A 23,867-nucleotide genomic window follows, 5' to 3' on the forward strand; every position below is an offset into this window, starting at 1 on the left:
TGGGAATGCTATGAGAGTCCAGTGGATTTGCTCTACTTTAAATGCCAGAGTGATGGAGAATATGGCAACATGCACCAGACATAGCTCCTGCCTCCTAATAGCTTACAGTTAACTAAATACCAGAACTGCAGGTGGTATTTCCTGGAAGTTGATGTTGAAGACAGCATGGAATTATAAAGTCACAGACTTGGAAGGCCTCTTGCAAAATGATCTAATTCAGGTATAATTTTCAGCAGACAGAAAAACAGGGCAGAACCTAGAGATACCACAACTCTGCAGCCTAAACAATGAGTCCACTCCTATCCTAGGTCTGCCATTAGTCTGCTGTGTCATCTTTCTGGTCCTTAAGTTTCCTATTTGTAAAAACATTGAGTTGAAGAATAATAATAAAAAAGGTAGAATGAGATAACTGGAATCCTTCCAACCACAAAGACTTAGAAATTTTGAATAAACTGTAAAAAGCACTTTATGATATATTTTCAAGAAAGACTGGGAAATACCCAGGTACCAGAAACAAAAAGGAACTGAAAATCCAAATAATAAGCTTATGAGCAGATGTTGAAGCTGCCTAGGATCAGGGTGAGTATTAGTCCTAATAACCATGGTACTTAGTAACCTTAGGTCATAATGCCCACACGAGGACCGTATATGAGCCTTCTGTAGACCTCCCCAGACCTAGGAACTGTAATTAAGACACACTCATAAAACTGAAATCCATGGAAAACTACATCTTAAGGGAAAGAGTGGACCAGAAAAATCTACCCGCTGTCACAAGCAGACAAGAAAGTTGGTTTGTTTCTGTCTAGCTTCTGTTTAGGGAAATAAAATGTCTCCTTAGAACATTCACAACCTTGAGCCCATGCCTCACGTGAGTTTCAGGGTTGAATTTGCATTATTCATATAGTTAAGGAAACCCCAGGCAAATAAATCAACATAAAATTGGATCTAAGGCTAGCGCAAATCAAAACCACAATGAGATATCACTTCACACCTGTTAGAATGGCTGTTATCAAAAAGACAAGAAGTAACAAGGGTTGGTGAGGATGTGGAGAAAGGGAACCCTGTGCATTGCTGCTGGGAATATAGGTTGGTGTAACCACTATGGAAAACAGTATGAGGGTCCTCAAAATTTTAAAAGAGAACTACCATTTGATTCAGCAATTCCACTTCTGTGTTTATCTAAAGAAAATGAAAATACTTAACTCAAAAAGATATATGCAGCCTCATATTCACTGGAGTATTATTTACAATAGCCAAGGTATCAACCCAATTGTCCATCAATGGATGCATGAGTAAAGAAAATGTGATATACATACACGTATACATATATTTATATATAGTAGATATAGATAGATATATAAGCCATTAAAAAGAATAAAATCTCACCATTTGTGACATGGATGGACCTTGGGGCATTATTCTAAGTGAAATAAGTCAGACAGAGAAAGACAAATACCATATGATCTCACTTACATGTTGAATCTAAAAAAACAGAAATAAAACCAAAAACAAATTAAAAAATCCAAGCCCATAAATACAGGGAACAGACTAGTTGCTAGAGGCCGAGGATGAGGGTAGGTAAAATGGGTAAAGGGGGTCAAAAGGTACAAATTTTCAGTTATAAAATAAATAAGTCGTGAGAATGTAATGTATGGGGGTGGGGTGGGGAAGGGATCTAAGGCTAGTGATAGCACCAGAGTACCCTGGAAGAAGAAAACCCAAAACTCTATAAAAGGATATTCTCACAACTCTGGGCAGAGAGAGTTTCTTTGGGGGTAAAAAGTCCTGCTAAAAATATGCTCACAATCAAACATGATCAACTGTATAAGGAAATAATTGATCATGAACAAGAGTCAACAGACACAACAGTAGGGTAGTAGAACTAGACAATTAAGAATTCCAAAAAATAGGAAAACTGATTTGCTTTAAAATAATCCATGGAAGAAGGAATTGGGGATGTGCCAATGAAACAGATTTGTCTACATGCTAATAATTATCAAAGTTTATTCTTTGACTCAGCAATACCATTCCCAGGTATTTAACCAAGAGAAATGAAAACAGATGTCCACAGAAAGACTTACATCAGAATGTTAATAGCAGCTTTATTCCAGTCGATGCTGGAGATAAATCTAAGTATCCATCAACATGAGATTAGATAAACAATTTGTGGCCTATTTAAACAATGGAATACTATTCAGCAATAGAAAGGAATGAGCTACTGATAATGCAGCAATGTGGATGAATTTCAGATACACTGTGCTGACTGACTTAGAAGAGTACACACTGTATGGTTTAAAATAGTGGTCATCTGGTCCTTGGGCAAAGGTAGAGTAGAAAGGGCGGGGAAAAGAAGAAAGTAGAAAGAGAAGAAAAAGGAGTGGGGCTTTATTTACCTATATGTAAATTCTTCTTTAAAAATCTGAAACAAATAGAGCAAAATTTGAACATATACTTCATCTCAATTATAGATATAATTGCTTGCTATTTTTGTATACTTTCTTATATTTGAAATGTTTTATCTTTCAAAATAAGTGAATAAATACAGAAATAATGATTGCCAGTGAGACTTTCAGGAAGCAACTTACTAAATTTTCAACATATGGTTTTAGTCTCAGAAAAGCCTCACTAATGAAGCGTATGTTGGTACCATACATGGAACTATTTTAACTGGCTTCAATTTAAATTAGCCATGAACATGATGGTTGAGCTCTGATTCTACTCGGAATCTCAGAAAAGGAAAAATGGTACACAGAGAGGCCTAGGGCAACCCACTCCACATTAATTTGGAAGACTGATTCCCAAAACTTGGATTCAGGACATACGAAACCCACTCTCAGATTGGCTAATGAATACTGCAGGGGCTGGGGAGCTGGGAAAAATTCACTTTCCTGCAATACGCATCATTAAAGTCAAAAAAGACTTCCTTCATTATTTCTTGGGCAAAGGCTAACAAAGAGTATATTGTAAAATAACCTCCAGTGTGCTTATAACTTGTGATCAAAGATCAGTTAAATATCTCATATGGAAGGTTCCTGAAGTCGATTTCCTCAAGTAATGTTAAAGCAAATGGCCTGGTTTTTGACACTACTTTAATTTAGTATTTCTAAATGCTTAGGAAATGTTGCAAGGGATTCCTGAAAGTCTCAAGAGGCAGAGTTTCCGTGATCTTAGCCTCATACCCCGTCTCCTCTCCTCTCCTCACCCTTGGACCCTGATTCTCCTTCCCACGTGGCAGGTCATCTACTGGCAGGGCACTATAGTTAGGGTGACCGAGGGCCATTTTGCCCAGGAAAGTCCTAGTTTGTGTCTGTCATCCTGGCTAATAACACCTCCTTCACTTTCAAGAGTGTTGAGAGTGTCCTCAAGTGTGGGAGGGTAAGCTCAGTGGTAGAGTGCGGCATGTATGAGGTCGTGGGTTCAGAACCCAGTACTTCCATTAAACAAAAGAATGTCCCAAGTATGTGATCACCTTAGCTATCAGGAAAAGAGAGTGAGATTCAGAGTTAAAAGCAATCAGGATACGGTGATGTCATCCCCTAGAAAGGAGAGCCGAGCTATTCACCCTTCTGTGAATATCGTTACCTTGCCAACGTGGAAGCAGTCATCCCCTGTGAGGGAGAAGAGCCGTCTGGGACTGTACAGGTCAGTGACGGCGGAGCCAGTGACCCTCTGAAAGACGCCTCGGGCGAGGCCCTTCACATTGAGCATGTACACATCCTGCAGCCGCATCAGGGCCCTTGCTGCTCCTTCAAGGTCCTCAAAGGCCGGCAGATCCTGCTCCACCTTCTCATAACCATCCTTCAGAGCTGTGAAGGTCATGAAAACATCAATCCACCATTCAAAAACCGATGGTGAACACTTAGTATAGCAAGGCATAATCACCTCAATCCCAAGGCTCATAATATTTCATGAGCAAAGATAATGTTTTATCTGTTTTTGTTCCCAGGGGAACAAAATCTTCTGAATGAGGAACAGATAAGAGTAAAAGTTAAGCACCTTTATCATGTTGTCCCATCCTATCTCCAGGAGTCTTGCCTTTTGGAGGGGACAACTCTTCTTCCTCCTAACTTCCCCAAAGTCAACAACTTCTTCAAGCATGAAGCAGAGTAAACTGGGAAAGTGATCTTACTACAGATCATACCTGTAGTGGCCACTTAATAAAATAGAAATTGTTAGAAGAGATCACTTTTATAAGTATATGGGATGATATAACCTACAGTTCGTCACAGGATTGAAGATCAAATGAGATAACGGCTATGAAAGTGCTTTCTAATGTATAATCATATAGACATATTAACAAAGGGACCTAGCTCTTTGTAACAGAGCTCAAGAGATCAAGTAATACCTACCCCCTCCAACATCCTTCATCACATCCCATCAGAATCTCCTTTCCACTGAGTCATGAGATAAAATCTTTTACCCTCCAGCCCTCCTCCTCATTACCTCGGATGTTCTCACTGGCCTCCAGACTATGTACCACATTCTTCCAGTCGGACTGCAGGCGTTTGATGAGAGTAAATGCAAGCAGAGGGTTATACACGGGGGTTGCTGAATCTTCATGCAAAGACAGCACCTTGTCATAGAATCTGAAAGAGAGGAGTGGAACGATCTCACCTGTTGGTACACCCCGGGCCCCTAGGAAAGGCTGAAATGGTGTGTGCACTCTGAGAGCAGTTAAAAATGACACACTGAGCCCCTTGAGACTCGTGTAATATTCTAAGCAATAAGCACAAAGAGTATGAAAAGTGCCAACACAACAAAAAGTAGGTCCACTTATTTGTTCATTCAATGGGTCAGTCTCCACCGGTCAGTTACTGCGCATCAGGCATCATGCTAGGTGCTACAGACCCAAAGGCAAGAGAGAGTGAAGCTCTCAAGGAGGGCACAAACAAGAAAATCCTTTCTTCTCTCATCACTCTGTTATCAAAACTAAGGATCTGGTAAAAGCTTAAAAAATATTGTTGAATTAATTATGATAACTGTGGCACATGCTATGACAGAGGAGAGCATATAATGTTATGTGATGCTGTGGCAATTTGCAGGCAGGGCACTGACTCAGGTGGGAATTAGAAGATGTAAGGGAAGACTTCCCAGAGGATATGGCACCTGATCTGAGTCCTGAGGATTAGTTAAAATACTGATAGCTACTACTTATTGAGTCCTTACTATGTACTGAGCATCCTGCTAAGTGCTTTAAACATATTGTCTCATTTAATCCCCCTAGCAATGCTTAGAGTAAATTTTATCATGCACATTCTTCAGAAGAAGAAACTGAAACAAGGCCGTGCTGTTGGTAAACAACAAAGCCAGGAATGAACCCAAGTCTGCCTGACTCTGAAGCCGGGGTTCTTGGCTGATTTTGCCATACTGTTTCCCAGGGAGCTAGAACAAAGAAGGGAAGAGACTGGTTTGTTTGTGTGTTTTGTTTTGTTTTGTTTTGTTTGAGCCAAGAGGGACCAATGTGTACAAAGGCATGTATTTGTTCATTCAGTAAGTCAGTCTATACTGGTTACTTGCTAGATGTCAGACTCCATGCTGGAAGCTGGGGATACAAAGGCAAAACAAGGTCCAGTGATCAAGGTAAGACAGTAACCTTAATCTCAAAGACTTGCAGCCTCTGAGATGATAAATAATTACAATACAGATGCAACATCAGATTTAAGAACAAGGCTTAGTGGGCAGTACACAGAAGGGATGATTAATTTGGCTAAAGCAGGTCAGAGAAGGTTTCACAGAAGAGATAATAAACTGAGATTTGATGGGTAAGTGCAAATAATGAGGAAGGGAGAAGGAGGCCTCCTTCCAGGCAGGCAGAGACAGTTCAACATATGCAAAGGTACAGAGAGAAACAGTAGGGAACTCACAAGCAGTTTTAGTATTGCTGGAGCCCAGGGCGTGTTGGGAGGATGGGTAGATCAGGCCGGAGAAATGAGGAGCACCTCATAGGTCTTTCTGAGAAATTTGGTTTTTACCCTGAGTGCAATTAGGAGCCACCAAAAAGGTTTTAAGTGAGAGTGGGATACACTACATGTTACATATATAAATTTGTGAGAGGGTGGGAGGAGGATTTAGAAATGGAAGTGACCGGAAGCAGAAAGACCCCTTAGGCCATTTCAAAACTGTAAGCAAGAGACAAGTAGAGTCTGAACCATAACAGTGACAGTGGGGCAGAGAATGGGATGGTTTCAAGAGAGATATTTAGGAGTGCATCATATAGAAACTGGTGATAGTTTTAATGTAATGAAGAGGTGGGTTATCCAGCATGCTTCCCACCTTTCTGGCATGTCAACATTTGCAGAGAAGGGCCAGAAATTTTGGGGTCAGAAGTGATCATCTTTCTAGTTAATTTCTCTCCTCCTCGAATGTCCTACGAGTGTTCATATAACCAAAAGACGCTATTTCCTTTCCTGGTATTTGATGGCTATTCCATTTCTAACCCCTGAATGGGATTTATATTATTGAAATTTATTGGTTATAATACGGCAAACTTAAGAGTTCTAGTCCTGCCCTCTAAGAATTTTTTCCTTTGTTATAAAATTATTAATTTTGAAAACAATATAGTAACAATGGAAGTAAAAGAAAAAAGTGTGTGCAAAGTGTAAAGGATATGGATTTATACGAATGTGAACATGAGCACATGAAACTTGAGAAGTCCATTGGCCCAAATGGAGGTTGTCAGAGAGTGGAAAGGGATAGAACTGAAGAAGAGAGGGAGTGGTAAGGTGGGGGGATTTCAATCCCTTGAAACAGTCTAAGGATTTCTCAAGGGTGGGGCTCAACTATAAACAATTGCCTGAAAGAGAAGACTGGTAGAGGTGCTTCCAGTGAGCCAAGCATTCAATTCAAGCATAAACTAAGGAAAAAGAATCTGTGCTTGGGTGCCCCAGGGAGGAAACAGGAAGCCTGTCAAGTCCCAGGGTGTCTCTGATCCACAAGACAGGGGTATATGAGAGCAGCTACTCTAGGGTTTTGAAAATAAACCAGCTTCCAGGGTGTGGGATTTTTTTTTTTTACTACCCATTATTTCCTGCTTCAGCTCCACATGGAACTACTTAGTGAAAGATATTCCACTGCTAGACAAAAACACTTACAAGCAGAGGCTTAGGCTTGAGTCCAGTCTGAAGGGCAAGTGTCCAGAGACAACTGAGGCTGAGTGGGCAGGGATTTTATAAGACAGTTAGATGGGGAGGAGCTGGGAGGAGACCTGAGAGGTATCCTGATCTAGCCTCCAACCATTCCTCAGCTTCTTCCTCTATAAAGCGGCAGAACTGGTCTGGTCTAAGAAGGTCTCTATGGATCCTTTCAGCACAGCCATTCTATTATTTCTTTCTATCACCTTTTCCACAAGTGAATAAATAGATTCCTCACTGGCGCTCTACAACTGATGTTTCACGGGCATCAGAGGAGACTGAAGCACAAAGGGAAAGACGCAAGGCAGAGAGGTGAAGAGCTGTCCTAAGTCACCCATCAGATCAAAGGCACTGTCTCTTTGTTCACTTCACATCCCACTTTGTATTATGGGGTCAATTTATTTTGGGCGGGGGTTCGATCTCTATTGCAGCACATAAATCAATTCAGTGTTCAAGCACATCATTTTTCTGTCACACAAAGAGAAAAAAAAAAACTATCAAATGATATCTCAGGCTGGTTTGGAATCTAAATATTGGCCCTAGGCCCAGCCTCTGAGCAAATAGCTGGTTTTCAGAGACCAAGTTACTGGATGCTGAATTCAAACCCCAGGGTTTCCTAAATGGCTTTTTGCTTTAACAAATGCTGCTGAGAGTGGAAAATCAGATCCTTTCCTTCAAGAATCTGCACATAAAATCTGAAACCCAATCCCTGCATTAAACATAGCCTTGGACAGGTTACCCAACCACAATACACGGGCTATTTTAATTAAATATGTTTCTCCTTTGGAATTCAGAAATGGCTTTGTCTCGGTTCTTCTGAGACATTCTGAATGCTTAATTGCTAGCACAGAAATAATTGCTGCTGACACTACTTTTTAAATCTTGGTAGTTTTTTTTTTTTAAACTGCAACAACAAAAAAAGCTAGGGGTTAACTAAATGTATTTATAAAACTAGTATATGTAATACTATACTAGCATACAACTTTATATATTATAACTAGTATAATTTTTATCATTAACTTGGGGTAGGGAGTAGTGGTTTCAACATCAAAAATATTTAATTTCTAAATTTAGAAATTCAAAGAAGAATATCAACTTAGGCCCTCAGAAATAACATCTCAAGTTACATTAGATCACCAGATTGGGAGTATAGGAAAATGAGCAGGAACTGCCAAAATTCTTGTTTTAAAAAGCAAACATTTCACTAGGTTTTTAGAGCACTGACTAGAGAACAGATAGTCTTGACAGTATCAAACTAAACTTTCTGAAATTAGATGTTCATAAGTCAGCTGAGAAGAGAATCTAGAATTTTTCTGAGTCTTTTTTATTATCTGGGCTCTCACAATCGTAGTTACTGTTTAAGTTAAAAGTGAGGTCTAGTTTCACAAGCCAGTATTAAACAACAATCATAAAGAGCTAACATTTGTTGAGCAATTATTATATTCCAATCATAAAGAGCTAACATTTGTTGAGCAATTATTATATTCCTTGACGTGGTATTTAATCCTTCCAACAACACTATGAGGGTAGGTACTATTATTATCGTCATTTCACAGATTAGGAAACTAATGCTTAAAGAGGTAAAGGACAGAGCTCAAGGTCAGAGCCAAACATTCAAACAGACGTCTGTTAAATTCCTGAATCCAGACTCCTAACCACTATGTACTCCAGTTGCTCATAAAACCTCATAGCTATGGGGCTTGGTCAGGGTTCTGGCATATTACATAAAGCAAGCAGTAAGGATGATAGAAGGAAACAACCAAAGAACTGTGTCCTAGTCCTGGATTTGCTACCTAATAGATTTTGCAATCTTGGATAAGGTACTAAACTTTAGTTTTCTGACATTTTACACGAGTTCTCATTTGTTTAAGAGAGTAATACAAACTTATTTCAAAGCACTGTGTGTGAGAGAGAATCAATCGAGATAAAGTTTGTGCAAGACCTCCCACTGTGACAAAGCTGTGACAACGACAGTGGTGAGAAGACAGTAAAGCAGACCAGCATGCAGGGGGGAGTGGCCCCGGCCAGCTGTTTTGATCAATGCTGCCAGCCCTCTCTTCTGAACCTGTTCCCTGAGAGGCCCAGCATCAGGATTCTGCTCCCACCTCTATCTGAGCCACTCAAATAGAGAGATTAGTGGTATGAGAACAAGCACATGCGTAGCAGGGAGGATGATGGCATCTCAGATCAAAGAGGAGAGTCTGTTCCATTTCCACCAATGAACCTGGACTCCAATGAATCTGGACTAAGAAAAAATTGAATCATTTTGCTATGTAAACATGGGCCCAGAGAACACCAAGCAACTATACTACTCCAAAGAATGACAAGAATTATTGAAATTATCATTATTTACTGTTATAATTCATACACACTTATATAAACTTACATATACTATATGTGTGTGTCTATCATCATGCTATTTCAGACTAACAATAAATTTAAACATGCATATAACTACTTACATGCAGGCTACATACTTAAGAGCATGTACCACATTACATAACCCTTCAGACATCATTGAATAACAAACAGGATCTCTCACATACGCTTCCTCACGCAAACTGATTCTCTTCCATGTGGGCTCTTCCACACAGCAATAGTGTCCCTCACACCTTCTTCCCATATGCCCCGGAAACATTACTATCACACACACCCACAGTTTTATGAGCAGCACATTGTGAGACAGCCTTCTGTTGTCTCAGCTCAGCTGAGGGTCACAAGGTATAAATACCATTAATATATTCAGATAACTATGCAGTTACACCCTGTTTCTCACATTGTGAGCTTCTCAGTGTCCCGAGAAGGTGCACAACACATATTCATACACATGGTATCATAACCAATCATTCATCTTTCACTGTTTGACACTGACAGAGTCAGTGCATGATTATAGTGCCCCAGGGTCCAAGTCTTACCGTAGAGTTTGTTGATTGTACAGTAAAACAATATTGGCTGAGCATCTGCTGCTGTGTGCTACACTAAGTATCCTCCAGCATCAAGTACAGTTTTCCCCAGTGTTTTCTTGGTGTCAAATGGTTTCATACACATGGAACATATCAATTATGGCATTTAGAGAGCTCTTACACACGTGAAGAGAAAGGAGCACTGAAAGCAAAGGGAAGGATGGACACCTTGGATTAACAATCATGATGTTACAGACTCCAAGTTCCTTGAGGGCAGGTTGGATCTTGTGCACCATTCTTTCCCCAGTGCCTGGAACAGTACTTGGCTCAGAGTAGGCACTCAAACATGTGTGTTGAACGAACTGATGAACATGAAGCATTATTCATACAATGACCTGGACAATTAGTTGGCATCTTTCACATGCAGAGTATGATACATAGTGTCGTGCCCACCCAGTCTCAACGACGTGTACATCTCATACATGGTCACAGAATGTCACCTCATACTAAACATTAGTGCCCTGGGCCACACAGTCAACATGTGTGGCTACAGTGTCACTGTATTATCTCCATTTCACTCTTGCAGTGTCGCTGTGTCTCTGTGACACAGAGCCTGGGGGCCCACACAGCTTGACACAGCACCTTGTAAGGTCCTATTCCACCTCAGAGCCACTCCACCACATTTTTCCACAGTGTATCAACTCGGCTGTGTGATGTTGGATGTGGGATGTCACTGTGTGTGTGAGGGACGGATCCTGAGGTCCCACATTGTCTGGGGCCCCCACACAGGATAAAGATGGATCGGGGATGTCACACTGGGCGACGATGTCTCAGTCTCATGGTATGACACTGTGCCCAAGGTCCCACGCAGGGTGACACTGAGCCTAAGAGTTACCCCCCACCCTGTGGCACAATGTCTTGACCGCGTCCTCGGACTCAGTCTCTCCCACTCAGGCCCCACTGCCCTGCCCTCACCTGGTCAGGTCCCGCAGCCGCGCCTCCTCCCCGCGCAGGTAGCTCCGCAGCAGTCCCAGCAACCGGCGCTCGGGCGCCAGGGCGCGCGCCACACTAGTCAGCGCCGAGAACGTGTCGTCGCGCGCCGCGGCCCGCGCCGGGTCTCCTGCCCGGAGCGCCAGCACTGCCAGCACCGCCAGCAGCGCCGCCAGCCTCGCCACGGGTCCCATCGCCGGCGCTCGCGCGCGTCCCCTCAGACCGATCCGCCGACCCGGCGCCCGCCGCTCCCGCCCCGCCCCGCCCCTCGGCCCCGCCCCCGACTCCTTGCTCTCACCCCTCCCCTCGCTCTCCACCTCCCACTTTCCTGCTCTTTAGCTCCTCAGATTGTATGGGGTCTACCTGCCACCTAAGTGTCCGCCCGCTCTCCACTAAATCACAGCCCTAGGAAAGCATTTCCACTGCGGAAATCGAGGCAGCGAGAGTGGTGAGGAATGAATTCACTGGTCAATGGCTGTACGACGACATCCAAAAATATTCACCCCTCTGGATCAAGGAATGAATACACAGAAACATCACTGTATTCTGATGGAGAAATCAGGAGAGTAAATGTGGTAAGGTAACAGCGGTGCGGGTAAAGAGCTGTGACAGGCCAGAGAGGAAGAAAACACTTCACACAGGACTTGACGCCTGAGCCCTCTTGAAGGATGAACAGAATTTTGACCGGAGGTGAAGAAGGGTGAAGGCCACTAGGGTCAGTGCACGACAAACCTAGGACCTATACAACCAAAAACTCTGGGGTCCTGGGTCACTGCTCTACACCATATACTCATAGTCACTTAGGCAAACAAAAATATTATTATATCCTACTACTCATTCTTTCCCCCTCTTTCCCAGGCAATGTTTATTCAATCATTCATTCATTTAACAAATACTTAGCACCTCTTCTACTGTGCTGAGGGCACAGAGAAATAGCATATCAAACCCATGAACTCAGGAGGGGAGACAGAGATGTAAACAAATAACCACAAAGTACCATCAGAGTAACCAAGGGGTGTGTAGTAAGCAACGGCAACCCTGAGGAGGGAGCCCATCCCCAGGCACAGACAGTGGAGAGGGCTTCACAGAGGAGGCACTGTGTGCAGGTCTAAAAGGATGAAAAGGAATTGTCTGGAAGATGACAGGCAAAGAAGGGATGGGCTTTCCATGGGCTTATGTATACCAAGGTTCAGAGATGGAAAATAGTTTGAGTTGCAGAAATGATGAAAAGTTCCTTGTGGTTGGGACTGTTAGATTGTGAAGGGGCTTTGCACGTCATAGTAAGAAATTTAGCCTGTCCTCATGAAAATCCAATGGAAGTTTTAAAGGTGGCATTAATTGTCATCCAGTGACTAAGCAAGATGAGGGAATAAAGGCCCAGCTATTTATGCCCAACATGAGATAGCTCTGACAGGCAACACTAGCTCTAGCCCTCCTGCCTCACTGATCAAGACTTTGTCAAGCTTCTTTGACCTCTTCCTCTGTGCTTCCTGATTCCTATCTTGCACTTCAAACTCCATCTCAGCATCTGCTTCTGGAGAACCTAACCCGTAACATTAAAGCATCAACATACGCAACTAGTAAGTGTAGAGCAGGAAACTGAACCCAGGTAGTGTGGATCCAGGTCCCAAAGTCTTAATTGCTACCAGAGGCAGATTTACCATGAAGCTTTTGAAGGTTAAGCTTCAAGGCTCCTAAATTGCACAAACCCTTTCCAAAGCCCTCAGGACTGAGGGCTGGCAGTGTGCAACAATGTGTTCATATTGTTTTATGTATTTGTAAAATTTGCAAAATAAAGCTATTTAAACCACAATTGGTTAAACTGTCTCTTTCTACTCTGACTTCCTCTCCATCACACTTTCCCTCATAAAACTTTCCCTTATGGTGTAAAGACCAAGGGTCTGTATTGGCAACTGAGTAGTCATCTTAGCCTGCTTTCTGCCCATTGAAGGTTGAGGGTTGTAGCAGGAAGAACAATGCCCCCTCCAAAGATGCCCATGTCCTAATTCCCAAAACCTGTGACTATGTTGCCTTACATGACAAAAGGAATTTTGCAGGTGTGATTAAACTTAAGGCTCTTGAGATGTCCTATTATTTACTTATTCACTTGTTTTATTTGAGTATGGGCTCATGAATTTTATTGAATGGATTATAATTCATTACTTTGCTTATTTTGAATCTCAAATTGCTCTAGTTGGCCAATGGTAGCCCTTTCAACCTGGCTCCTGTGCCCTTTTGATATGTCCCCTTCATTCCTTGAGCACTTCCATATTTTGTTACTTCCAAGGTATTCCAAATCATCATGTACTTTCCCTGCTTCATTCCAGCAATCAAGCATGTCTCCCATGAGCCCTCATTCCTTAGTGAAGAGTATTCAGAAACCAAGATCTGGGTGCTAGGTATGCTCACTGCAACTGGAGTGTCTTTACTCCCAAGTTCTTTCAGCAGATAGAACCAATTATACATAGTTTCCTTTTAAAAGTTGAGGTATAATTTACATACTATAAAATCCACATTTTTAAAGTGCACAATTCATTGGCTTTACTATATTCACAGGGTTGTGCAACCATTACAATTAATTCTAGAATATTTTCTTCAATGCCCCACCCCCAAAAAACCCCTGTACCCATTAGGTGTCACTCTCCATCCCCCTTCCATGTGGCAATCACCAACCTACCTTCCATCTATATGGATTTACCTATTATCGGCATTTCATAAAAAGGCTTTACTTTTGATAATATCATACATGGAATTGCTTTCTTAATTTCATTTTTAGATTGTTCAGTGTTGGTATATAGAAACACAATTGATTTTTGTATATTGATCCTGTATCCTGCAAGCTTACTGAAATTGTGTATTATGTTTAATCATGTTTTTGTGCATTCCTTATGATTTTATATATAAAAGATTAAAACATCAGAAATTGGAGATAGTTTGCATCTTCCATTCCAATCTGGGAGCTTTTTCTTTCTTTTTTGCCTAATTTCCTTTGCTAGAACTTCCAGTACAATGTTGAATAGAAGTAACAAGAGAGGATATCCTTTTCTTGTTCCAGATTTTGTGGGAGGAGCTTTCAGTCTTTCACCATTAAGTATGATGTTAGCTATGGGTGTTTTGTCAGTGCCCTATGTTGAGGAAGATCTCTTCTGTTCCTAATTGGTTGAGTGTTTTTATCTGTCAAACACATTTTTGCATCTATTGAAATCATCATGTGGTTTTTATCCTTTATTTTCTTAGTATAATGTGTGATAATGATTGATTTTTGTTTGTTACACACCAACCTTGCATTCATGGGGTAAATCTTGTTCATATGTTGCTGTGTTCAGTTTGCTAATATTTTGTGAAGAATTTTTGTATCTCTATTAATAGGTGGTGTTGGTTTGTAGTTTTCTTGTGATATCTTTGTCTGGTTTTGGCATCAGGATAATATTAGACTCACTGAATGAGTTTGAAAGTAGTCCCTCCTTAGTTTATATTTTGGAAGAACATGCAAATGGTTGGAGTCAATTCTTCTTTAAACATTTAGTGGAAGTCACCATTAAAACCATTTATGCCTGGGCTTTTCTTTGTGTGAAGGTTTTTGATTACTGATTCAATTGCTTCAGTAATTCTTTTAGGGCAAGTCTGCTGACAGTGAATTGTCTTAACTTTCTTTCATCTGAGAAGGTCTTTATTTCTATTTTATTTTTGAAGTATATTGTTACTACTATGACAGTTCCTTTCTTTCAGCCTTTTAAAAATGTGCTGGGCTCCATGGTTTCCAATGAGAAATCCAGTCATTTAAATCACTGTCTCTCTATAAGCAATAAATCATTTTTTTCTCTGTGTAGTTTCAAGATTTTGTCTTTTATTTTTCCAGAGGTTTGATTAGGATGTGGGCAAGGATTTCTTGGGGGGTTTATCCACTCTGCTTCACTGAACTTCTTGGATCTGTAGGTTTATGTACTTTGTCAAATCTGGGAAACATTTATATATTATTTGAAAAACAAGCATTTGAATAATCTTGTGGAAATCTAATGACATAAATTAGGCTCTGGTTCACAGGTCATTAAGGCGCTGTTCTTCTTCTTTTTTTTTTTTAATCTTTTTTCCTCTCTGTTGTTCAGATTAGGTAATTTTAGTGGATCTATCTTCAAGTTCACTGACTCTTTTCTCTGTTATGTCTACTCTGATATTCAGTCCACCAGTGAGTTTTTTATTTTGGTTCTTGTACTTTCATTAGATTCCTCTTCATATTTCTTCTTTCCTGATACTTTCTACCTTTCCATTCATTTCAAGAGTATTCACCCTTACTTCTTGGAGCAGTTTATAACAACCTTCACCAATTTAAACATTTATGTCATCTCTTCTTTGACATCTGTTGTCTTTTCTCATACTAATTGAGATTTTCCTGGTTCTCTGCATGCTGAATAACATTAGATTAAATATTAGACATTTTGAATATTATGTTATAAATGTTCAGATCTTGTTTAAATTTTATGGATAATAGTAATATTTTTTGTTTTAGCATGCAGTTGACCCAGTTTGATTCAGAAGTACTGACCTGCTTTCTGTGGCTGTGGTTCCAGTGTCAGTTCAGTATTCAAAGCTTTTGCAATGCTATTCAAATCTATCCCAGTTGTATGTCACCCACTGGCCAGTCTTAAATCTGAACAGTGGTCTATACCATATCTTAGTGCCCAAGTGTATGGTACTCTATTTAGTGTAAGATACATGCCTGCACAGTTCAGGGGTGAGGTCAGGAATTATGAGGTTGCTCTCCTGAACTCCTCCCTGTCTGTGATTTCTGATACTTTCCAGTCTTCTGACCCGCCCCCTCTCCTTTCAGTCCTTAGCCAAAAACCTGGGGGTTCAGTTACCCTTCTCTGCTGTGTACTTTTCATTACTGCATGTATCTAGCGCCAAGTGGCAGGAGGACAGAAAGAGAAAAATCAATAGGAGTTTGCCCCACCTTATGGGAGTTTGCCCCACCCTATTGGGGTTGTTGAAAGCAAAACTTACAGCATTATTTAATATGGTTTCAATGTGTGTAGATGTAATACATAAGATAACTGAAAGTTTTAGGTGGCCCTAGGCTCTCACTACCATCACTGCCATTGTGACCACCACTGCGGAACTGCCTAGAGGGAGGAGTGCAGGAGAGGATAAAAAAGTGGGTCCCCCCACCACCTCAATGCGAGAATCCTCTTTCCTTTCCTACTGAGCCAGCACTAGAGGGTTTCCCCTGCAGCTTTCCTAGTCCTCAACCTGGAGCTCACGTTTGGATTTACAGATACTGAGGATCAAAGAGAGAAACTAACCGCCAGGTCAGTGGTGCTTCAAGTTCTGGTCTTTCCTCTCAATCTACCTGTTCTCATTTATTTTGCAGAGCCCTCAAATGCCTACTCTACACATTCTGTCCAGGTTTTATAGCTGCATTCAGTGGGCAAGGCATCTTCCCACAACCAGAATTTCCTATACTATAATATTTTGTTTTAATTCTGTATCAGAGAGGAATTTTTGAAGTCATTCCATTAACAACAGGGTTCCAAATTCAACCAAAACCAAACTAAATTTTAACTAAATTATGCTACAAGTACAAATAATCGCATGACAACAGAATTGATATTTTCCAAGAATGCTAAGTTTGTGAGGCTCTATTTATGTTCCTGTTTGGTATTCAGCAAGGTTTTTTTGTTTGTCTGTTCTTTGACCTGTATTATTAGACAATTTCTATTTCTGCATGTCAAAAACTAAAAAAATGCATGTTAGCTTTGAAGAAATGTCACTAATATTATTATGCTTTTTACTGCAAAAATAGAAAGAAAATTGAAGTAGAAATAAAAGGTTGAGGAAAGATCAAGATTTTCAAATAAACATCAAGGCAGAGGAGGGAAAGATTTTCCAGGAGTAATCATCAGCAGCAGCATCACATGATGCCACTCTCCCCTGCTCACACCATACCAGCCATGCTGGCCTTTGACCTTTTCATTTTCTGCTCCTGCCAACCTTTTTCCTGCATAATCTCTGACTAACCCCTACTCATCCTTAGAGTCATTTCCTGAAGGACTTTTGATTTGTCTGCAGATTAGGTTTGAATCCCCATGAAATTCAAAACACTCATTATATTTTCCCTTGGTAGCATTTATTACAATTATACTTCCTTATTTCTATAATTCATGGCTATCTGCTCTACCAGATCATAAGTTTCATGTAGGCAGGACTGTGCTTAGCAAAGTGCCAGGCAGTGGCAGGTACTCATTTTAAAAGATAGAATAAACAGAGCAGAAAGAGCATTCAAAATAATCCCACCAATCAATCTTTTTACCAAGGGTCCTCTATGTGCCAGTCCTCTGCCAAATCTTTTCTAATATCTAGCTCCTTCATCCTCACAATAAGCCTATGAGGTATTTACTGATCTTTTGCCTTTTACGGTTGAGAAAACCACACGTCACTGAGGTTAAGTGATTCAGCAGCAAGATGGTAAAGCCTGAAATTGAATCCAATTGAATCTCCAACTCTCAGCTAAGGTCGGTCTTTCCAAGGAAACAACAGGATTTTTTTTTTTTTTTTAATCTGAGGTATTCCTATAGTGCCCCCTGGTGGAATTAGATGCCAACTCAAATCCACCAACCTTGTCATACATTTGCTGTTTGCTTAACAACAAGATTAATTTATCAATGTATTTATCGGTTCTCCACCTAGTCCAGGAGCTTTTTGTGGAGTTTCTCTTTGTCCATAGAGCCTACCATTCATTCAACCATTACTGGGCATCCAAGGATATAGCAGAGGAGCCAGATGGCGTCCCTGCCCTCAGAATCCATACAGTCAAGTAGTAGAGACAAACAAGTAAATAGCAAAGAACAATAGTGATATATGCCATGTAGAAGGAAGTACAGGGAACTAAGGAAGCCATTTCTGTGGTCAAAATTCAACGAACACTTTTGAGAAAAAGCATGGCACATGGAGGGATAGATGGCAAAAATGAGACATGAAGTATAAACAGGAGCCAGATGATGAAGAACCTACTTTACTAATAGCTTTGCTTTTATCCTAAGGTCACTGGGAAGCCACTGAAAAGTTTTTAAGCAGAGGAATGATGTGATTACGTTTTTGTTTTTTAAAGATCAGTCTGACTACAGTGGGTAGAACTGACTGGAGGGGGCAAGACCAGAGGCAGAAAGGCCAGTTAAGAGGCTGCCTTATAGTCCAGGTGAGAAAAAAATGTTTGGTGGAGGGGCACACAGGGAGCTTAAAATGTATTGATTAAAATTCCCTTTCTTTCCCTGAGTGGTAGGTACAAAAGTGTTTTATTCTTCATATCTTACATTTACATTATACAAATTCTCTAGTATATATAAAGCTGTTCATTTAAAAACATATAAAACTCTGGAAAGATAGTCCATGCTCTCAGATTGGAAGAATTAATATTGTTAAGATGACCATACTACCCAAAGCAATCTACAGATTTAATGTGATCCCTATCAAAATACCCAGGGCATTTTTCACAGAACTAGAATAAATAATCCTAAAACTTACATGGAACCACAAAAGACCCACAATTGCCAAAGCAATCCTGAGGAAAAAGAACAAAGCTGGAGGCATGACCCTCCCAGACTTTAGACAATACTACAAAACTACAGTAATCAAAATAATGAGATACTGGCACAAAAACAGATATATGAATCAATGGAACAGAAGAGTCTAGAAATAAACCCACACACCTATAGTCAATAAATCTTTGACAAAGGAGGCAAGAATGTACAATAGAGAAAAGACAGTTTCTTCATTGGTGTTGGGAAAACTGAACAGCTTCATGTAAATCAATGGAGTTAGAACATTCTCTCACTCCATACACAAAAATAAACTCAAAATGGCCTAAAGACTTAAATATAAGACATGACACCATAAAACTTTTGGAAGAGAACATAGGCAAAACATCCTTTGAAATAAATTGTGGCAATGTTTTCTTAGGTCAGTCTGCCAAGGCAATGGAAATTAAAGCATAAATAAACAAATGGAACCTAATCAAACTTATAAGCTTTTGCACAGCAAACGAAACCATAAACAAAACAAAATGACAACCTATGGACTAGGAGAAAATATTTGCAAACAATGCGACCAACAAGGGCTTAATTTCCAAAATACACAAACAGCACATACAGCTCAGTAACAACAACAACAAAAAAACACCAAGCAACCCAATAAAAAAATGGGCAGAAGATCTAGTCATTTCTCCAAAGAAGACATACAGATGGCCAACAGGCATCTCAATGTTGCTATTTATTAGAGAAATGCAAATCAAAACTACAATGAGGTTATCACCTCACACCAGTCAGAATGGCCATCACCAAAACGTTTACAAACAATAAATGCTGGAGAGGTCATGGAGAACCCTCTCCACACTCCTACACTATTGGTGGGAATACAAACTGGTGCAGCTAGTATGGAGAACAGTATGGAGGTTCCTTAAAAAACTAAAAAAAAGTTACCATATGATCCAGCAATCCCACCCCTGGGCATGTATCTGGGAAAGACAAAACCTCCAATTCAAAAAGATACATGCACTCCAATGCTTATAGCAGCACTATTTACAATAGTCAAAACATGGAAACAACTTAATGTCCATCAATAGATGAATAGATAAAGAAGTTGGTATGTATATGTATATGTATGTGTGTGTGTGTGTATATATATATGTATGTAGCAGAATATTCCTCAGTCCGTAAAAAAGAATGAAATAATGCCATTGACAGCAACATGGATGAACCTAGAGATCATCATTCTAAGCGAAGTCAGAGAGAAAAAGACAAATATCATAGGATATCACTTATATGTGTAATCTAAAAAATGATACAAATGAACTTATTTACAAAACAATAACAGACTCACAGACATATAAAGCAAACTTACAGTTACCAAAGTGGAAAGGGGGGATGGGATAAATTAGGAGTTTGGGACTGGCAGATACAAACTACTATATATAAAATAGATAAACAAAGTCCTACTGTGTAACACAGGGAACTATATTCAATATTTTGTAATGAACTATAATGGAAAAGAACCTGAAAAAGAATATCTATATGTATATATAAAGATAAATCACTTTCCTGTACACCAGAAACTAACACAACATTGTAAACAACTATATTTCAATAAAAAATAAAAGAAACACAATTTAAAAAAATACATAAAACTGACAAAAATACCATATGTATGTATATATGTACACATACATAAATAAGATATGGAAGGGAAGGATACACAGAGGGTGGCCTGTGAGGAGGTAGACTGTAAAGATAGCCATAATCCTCTTTCCTTCCTGTACCCACATCCTTTGTGGTGTGACTTTGCATCTTCCTCCATTAAGAAGTGGAGTCTATTTCCTCTTCCCTTGAAACTGGGAAGGCCTTATTACTTTCTTTAGCCAATAAAGTTCAACAAAAGGGACAGTGTGCCAGTTTTGAGCCTAGGTCTCAAGAGGCATTGCATGCTTTGGTCCTCTCTTTTGGAACCATGTCCAGGCACCTATGTGAACAAGCCTGGGCTAGCCTGCTGTTTTATGGGAGCAACGTGAGGCAGAGCTCAGCCAACCCAGCTACAGCTATCCTGAACCAACCAGCACCCAGTCAACTTGGCAGCTGATCTCCATTTGGTAAGTGAACCCAGCTATGACCAGAAGAACCAGCCTGCGGACCTCAGTCCAAACTGCCAAACTGCAGAACGGTGAGATAAATAAATAGTTGTTGTTTTAAGCCACTAAGTTGTGTATAGTTTGTTTTGCAGTAAAAGTTGACTGTTATGGAAATTGGTGTCTGAAATGCTACCTTTAACAAAATCTCAAAATTCATAGCATTGGCTTTGGGATCAGGGATGGGTGGAGATTGGAAAAATGGCAAGCCAACAGTGAAGTCTGGGAAAATGGTGAGGAAATTGTGACTGGCGGCTGGAAAAATGGTAATCTGTGTTTTATAATGGCAAAACAATTGGCAAAACTGTTGCCTGTAGCAACTTGGGAGATGGTGGAAAAATACTCAAAAACTTTTGGTTCAATCAAAGTCCTGATTTCTAGGCAGAATGCTTAAAGTGTCAGTTGGGTGCTCCCAGCTGGGTGTGATAACCTTATAACAGGAAGAGAGGTATCAGCTAAAGAAAGAACTGGCCTGCCTGAAACATGAATTTAGAGAGAATAGAGAGGGGCAGGACTTACCATGTTAAAAAATAAGACATTCTTCATTTTGAGGCTTTCTAGCCAGCAAAGAATTCTTACAGGGAAACATAGCCTGGAGATGTGAAACACATCAAAGGTGTGGCTGTAACACACTAAACACCTCTGAGAGAATTAAAATAATGTCTAGTAGATTCCTAGGCAAAAAGACTTATTGGAATCTTAAAAGCAATATCCACAGAAGACTGATTCCAAAATAGCAGTGATAAAATCGAGAGAGATGTCTCAAAAACAATTGGGTCTGTGTCATTTGGAGTATGGAGTAGACTATAATCAGATACATTGAAAACCCACAAAGTTTTTAAGTGAATTGTACATGTGAAAGTACCACCATCCTGAATCAAAAGGGACTCAAATAATTCAAATTGCTAATTCAGCTGCCAATATAAGCCACTTCTTCAGAAATAGCCAAGGAAGATGATAGACAAAGGATAGTCCAGAAGGCAGAGCCAAGAAGCACAGAATTCAATAGACTAGGAAACCACTCCCAGGGAGCAGAACTTAGGCCTGACCAAGGGATATTCCCTCTCCTAGGATAAGGGACCTGACAACTTCTGTTTTCCTGGAGTACAGAATTGCTCTATTTAAGAATGACTATGTGCTTCTTATGCTTCTCCTTCTTGAACGGAAGTGTCCACTGAGGTTATCCTGTCTGTGTCTCATTGTATACTAGGTGTGTGGGAGGCAAATAACTTATCTTTTTAATTCATAAGTATCAAGATCAGAATGAATAATATTCATCAAGTCACATACAAACCTGATGTAGATGATAAGATCCTAGACTTCGAGTCTGATGACATAATCGCGAGGCTCTTGGGGTTCCTGGATTGGAAATGAGCATATTTTGCCTGTTGGAGGAATGTGAATAATTATAGTCAGAGAGTATTTACTGTGGTAGACTACAAAAATGGTCACAATCCTCCAGTCCTCACTGAATCCATACTCTTTGAGTTGTGACATTGCAGCTCTTCCCATCAAAAGATTGAAACTATTTCTCCAACCCTAAATCTAAACTGGCTTTGTGGTATTTTTGGCCTGTAGAATGAAGCAGAGGCATGCTTAAGTCTCAAGATGCCTCAAGAGCATGGTTCAACTCTTTTTCTTGTAATCTTGTCATGCCACCCATGTGAACAGAACTGACCTAGCCTGCTGGAAGACAAGAGACCACATGGAGCAGAGATGAGCCATTCCAACAGAAGCTATCTAGCTCCCAGGCAACTTGGCAGCTGACTTCAACACATGAGTGAACCTAGCCATGACCAAAACAGCAACTCAGCTGAGCTCAGCATAAAATGTTGAGCTGCAGAATTGTGAGCTATATAAATACTTGTTTTAAACCACCAAGTCCTTTGGGGTGGGTAGTTAATTATTCAGCAAAAGCTAACCAATTAAAAGACATCTAACCAATATAGGAGTCAAGGCAGGGAACTGGATTAGGTAGGGGTTTAAAAGGAAAGGAAAATATACGAGACAAATGAGAAAGAGTATTGACATTTATTGTTCTAGGTAGTGGTTTCATGGGTGTTTGTTGTATCTTTCTAATTTTCTTTGTTTTAAAGTTTTTATCATACAAAATCAGATTAAACTATAACTTTAAATTTAATATAAAAAAGTGATCATGTCCATTTAAATATGTTGATAATTTCCAAATTTAGATCTCTAGCTTAGACTCTTCTGAGTTCCAGACTCGTATTTCCAATTGCCTACTTGTCATCAACACTTGGATTTCTCTAAGGTTTCTCAAATATAACATGTTCAAAATTGATTTATCTTTCTACCTGTGATAGCCAGTCTCAAAAGTGACCCTCATGATTTCCACCTCCTGTGTAGTCCCTTCCACACTGTATCAGGATTGTTCTGTATGACCACAGAATTTTGCAGAAATGACACTGTGTGACTTCCGAGGCCAAGTCCTTAAAGACACGGTGGCTTATGCCTTGCTCTCTCATTGAATCACTCACTCTGGAGGAAGCAAGGTGCTTTGTTGTGAGGACACTCAAGCAATCCTATGGAGAGGCCCACGTGGTGAGGAACTGAGCCCTCTTGCCAAAAGCCATGTGAATGAGCTATCCGGGAAGCTGATCCTCCAGCCCCAGCTGATCCCAAACCTTCAGATGACTGCAATCCCATAGAGACATTGATCCAGAATCACCAGTTAAGAAGTACTCATACTCCTGTTCCACAGGAACAGCCAGGGCTTCCAAGCTCACACGTGTGCCTCTCCATAGGGCTGCTGGTGACATGGCAGCTGGCTTCACGCAGAGCAAATAATCTGACAAAAAGTATCAAGATATAAGATAAAGTGTCTTTTATAAACTAATCTTGGAAGTGGAATGCCATCACTTCTGCCTGGCAGGGATTATTGGGGGCCCCCTTGGAGGCTGGCTCTCACACTGCTCAAGGTCTCATAGTGATTGACAGAAAGAGGGGACTTGAAACTAGGCACTCAAATTAGAACCTGTGTTCTTTACTACAGCAAAAGGAATAAAAGGAGGGAGTTTTACAGATACTATATAACAAAACTCCACAGTAACTGAATCCAATTGACAACTACAGCTGGATGTGAAATCCTGGCTGTGCTAAAGTTATTGGAAGTAAAGGCAAGGCTCAGTGGGTAAATCATAAGACGACCCCAAC

The 23,867-nt window shown here is 40.3% G+C and overlaps 1 protein-coding gene across 1 annotated transcript in view; it reads right to left on the reverse strand.

Moving 5' to 3' along the window:
- The window catches only part of P4HA3 (prolyl 4-hydroxylase subunit alpha 3), a 35,164-nt gene extending 23,922 nt beyond the window's left edge, over window positions 1–11,242 (reverse strand). The window contains exons 1-3 of the mRNA XM_010989479.3: window positions 11,009–11,242; window positions 4,444–4,586; window positions 3,583–3,806 (exon numbers count right to left, since the gene is read on the reverse strand). Coding sequence (XP_010987781.3) covers window positions 3,583–3,806; window positions 4,444–4,586; window positions 11,009–11,217 — 576 coding nt within the window. The 5' untranslated portion in view covers window positions 11,218–11,242. The remainder of the gene's footprint in view (window positions 1–3,582; window positions 3,807–4,443; window positions 4,587–11,008) is intronic.
- Between the last annotated feature and the right edge of the window lie 12,625 nt (window positions 11,243–23,867).

The sequence above is a fragment of the Camelus dromedarius genome, chromosome 12, assembly GCF_036321535.1.
Source record: "Camelus dromedarius isolate mCamDro1 chromosome 12, mCamDro1.pat, whole genome shotgun sequence".
Classification (NCBI taxonomy): Eukaryota; Metazoa; Chordata; class Mammalia; order Artiodactyla; family Camelidae; genus Camelus; species Camelus dromedarius.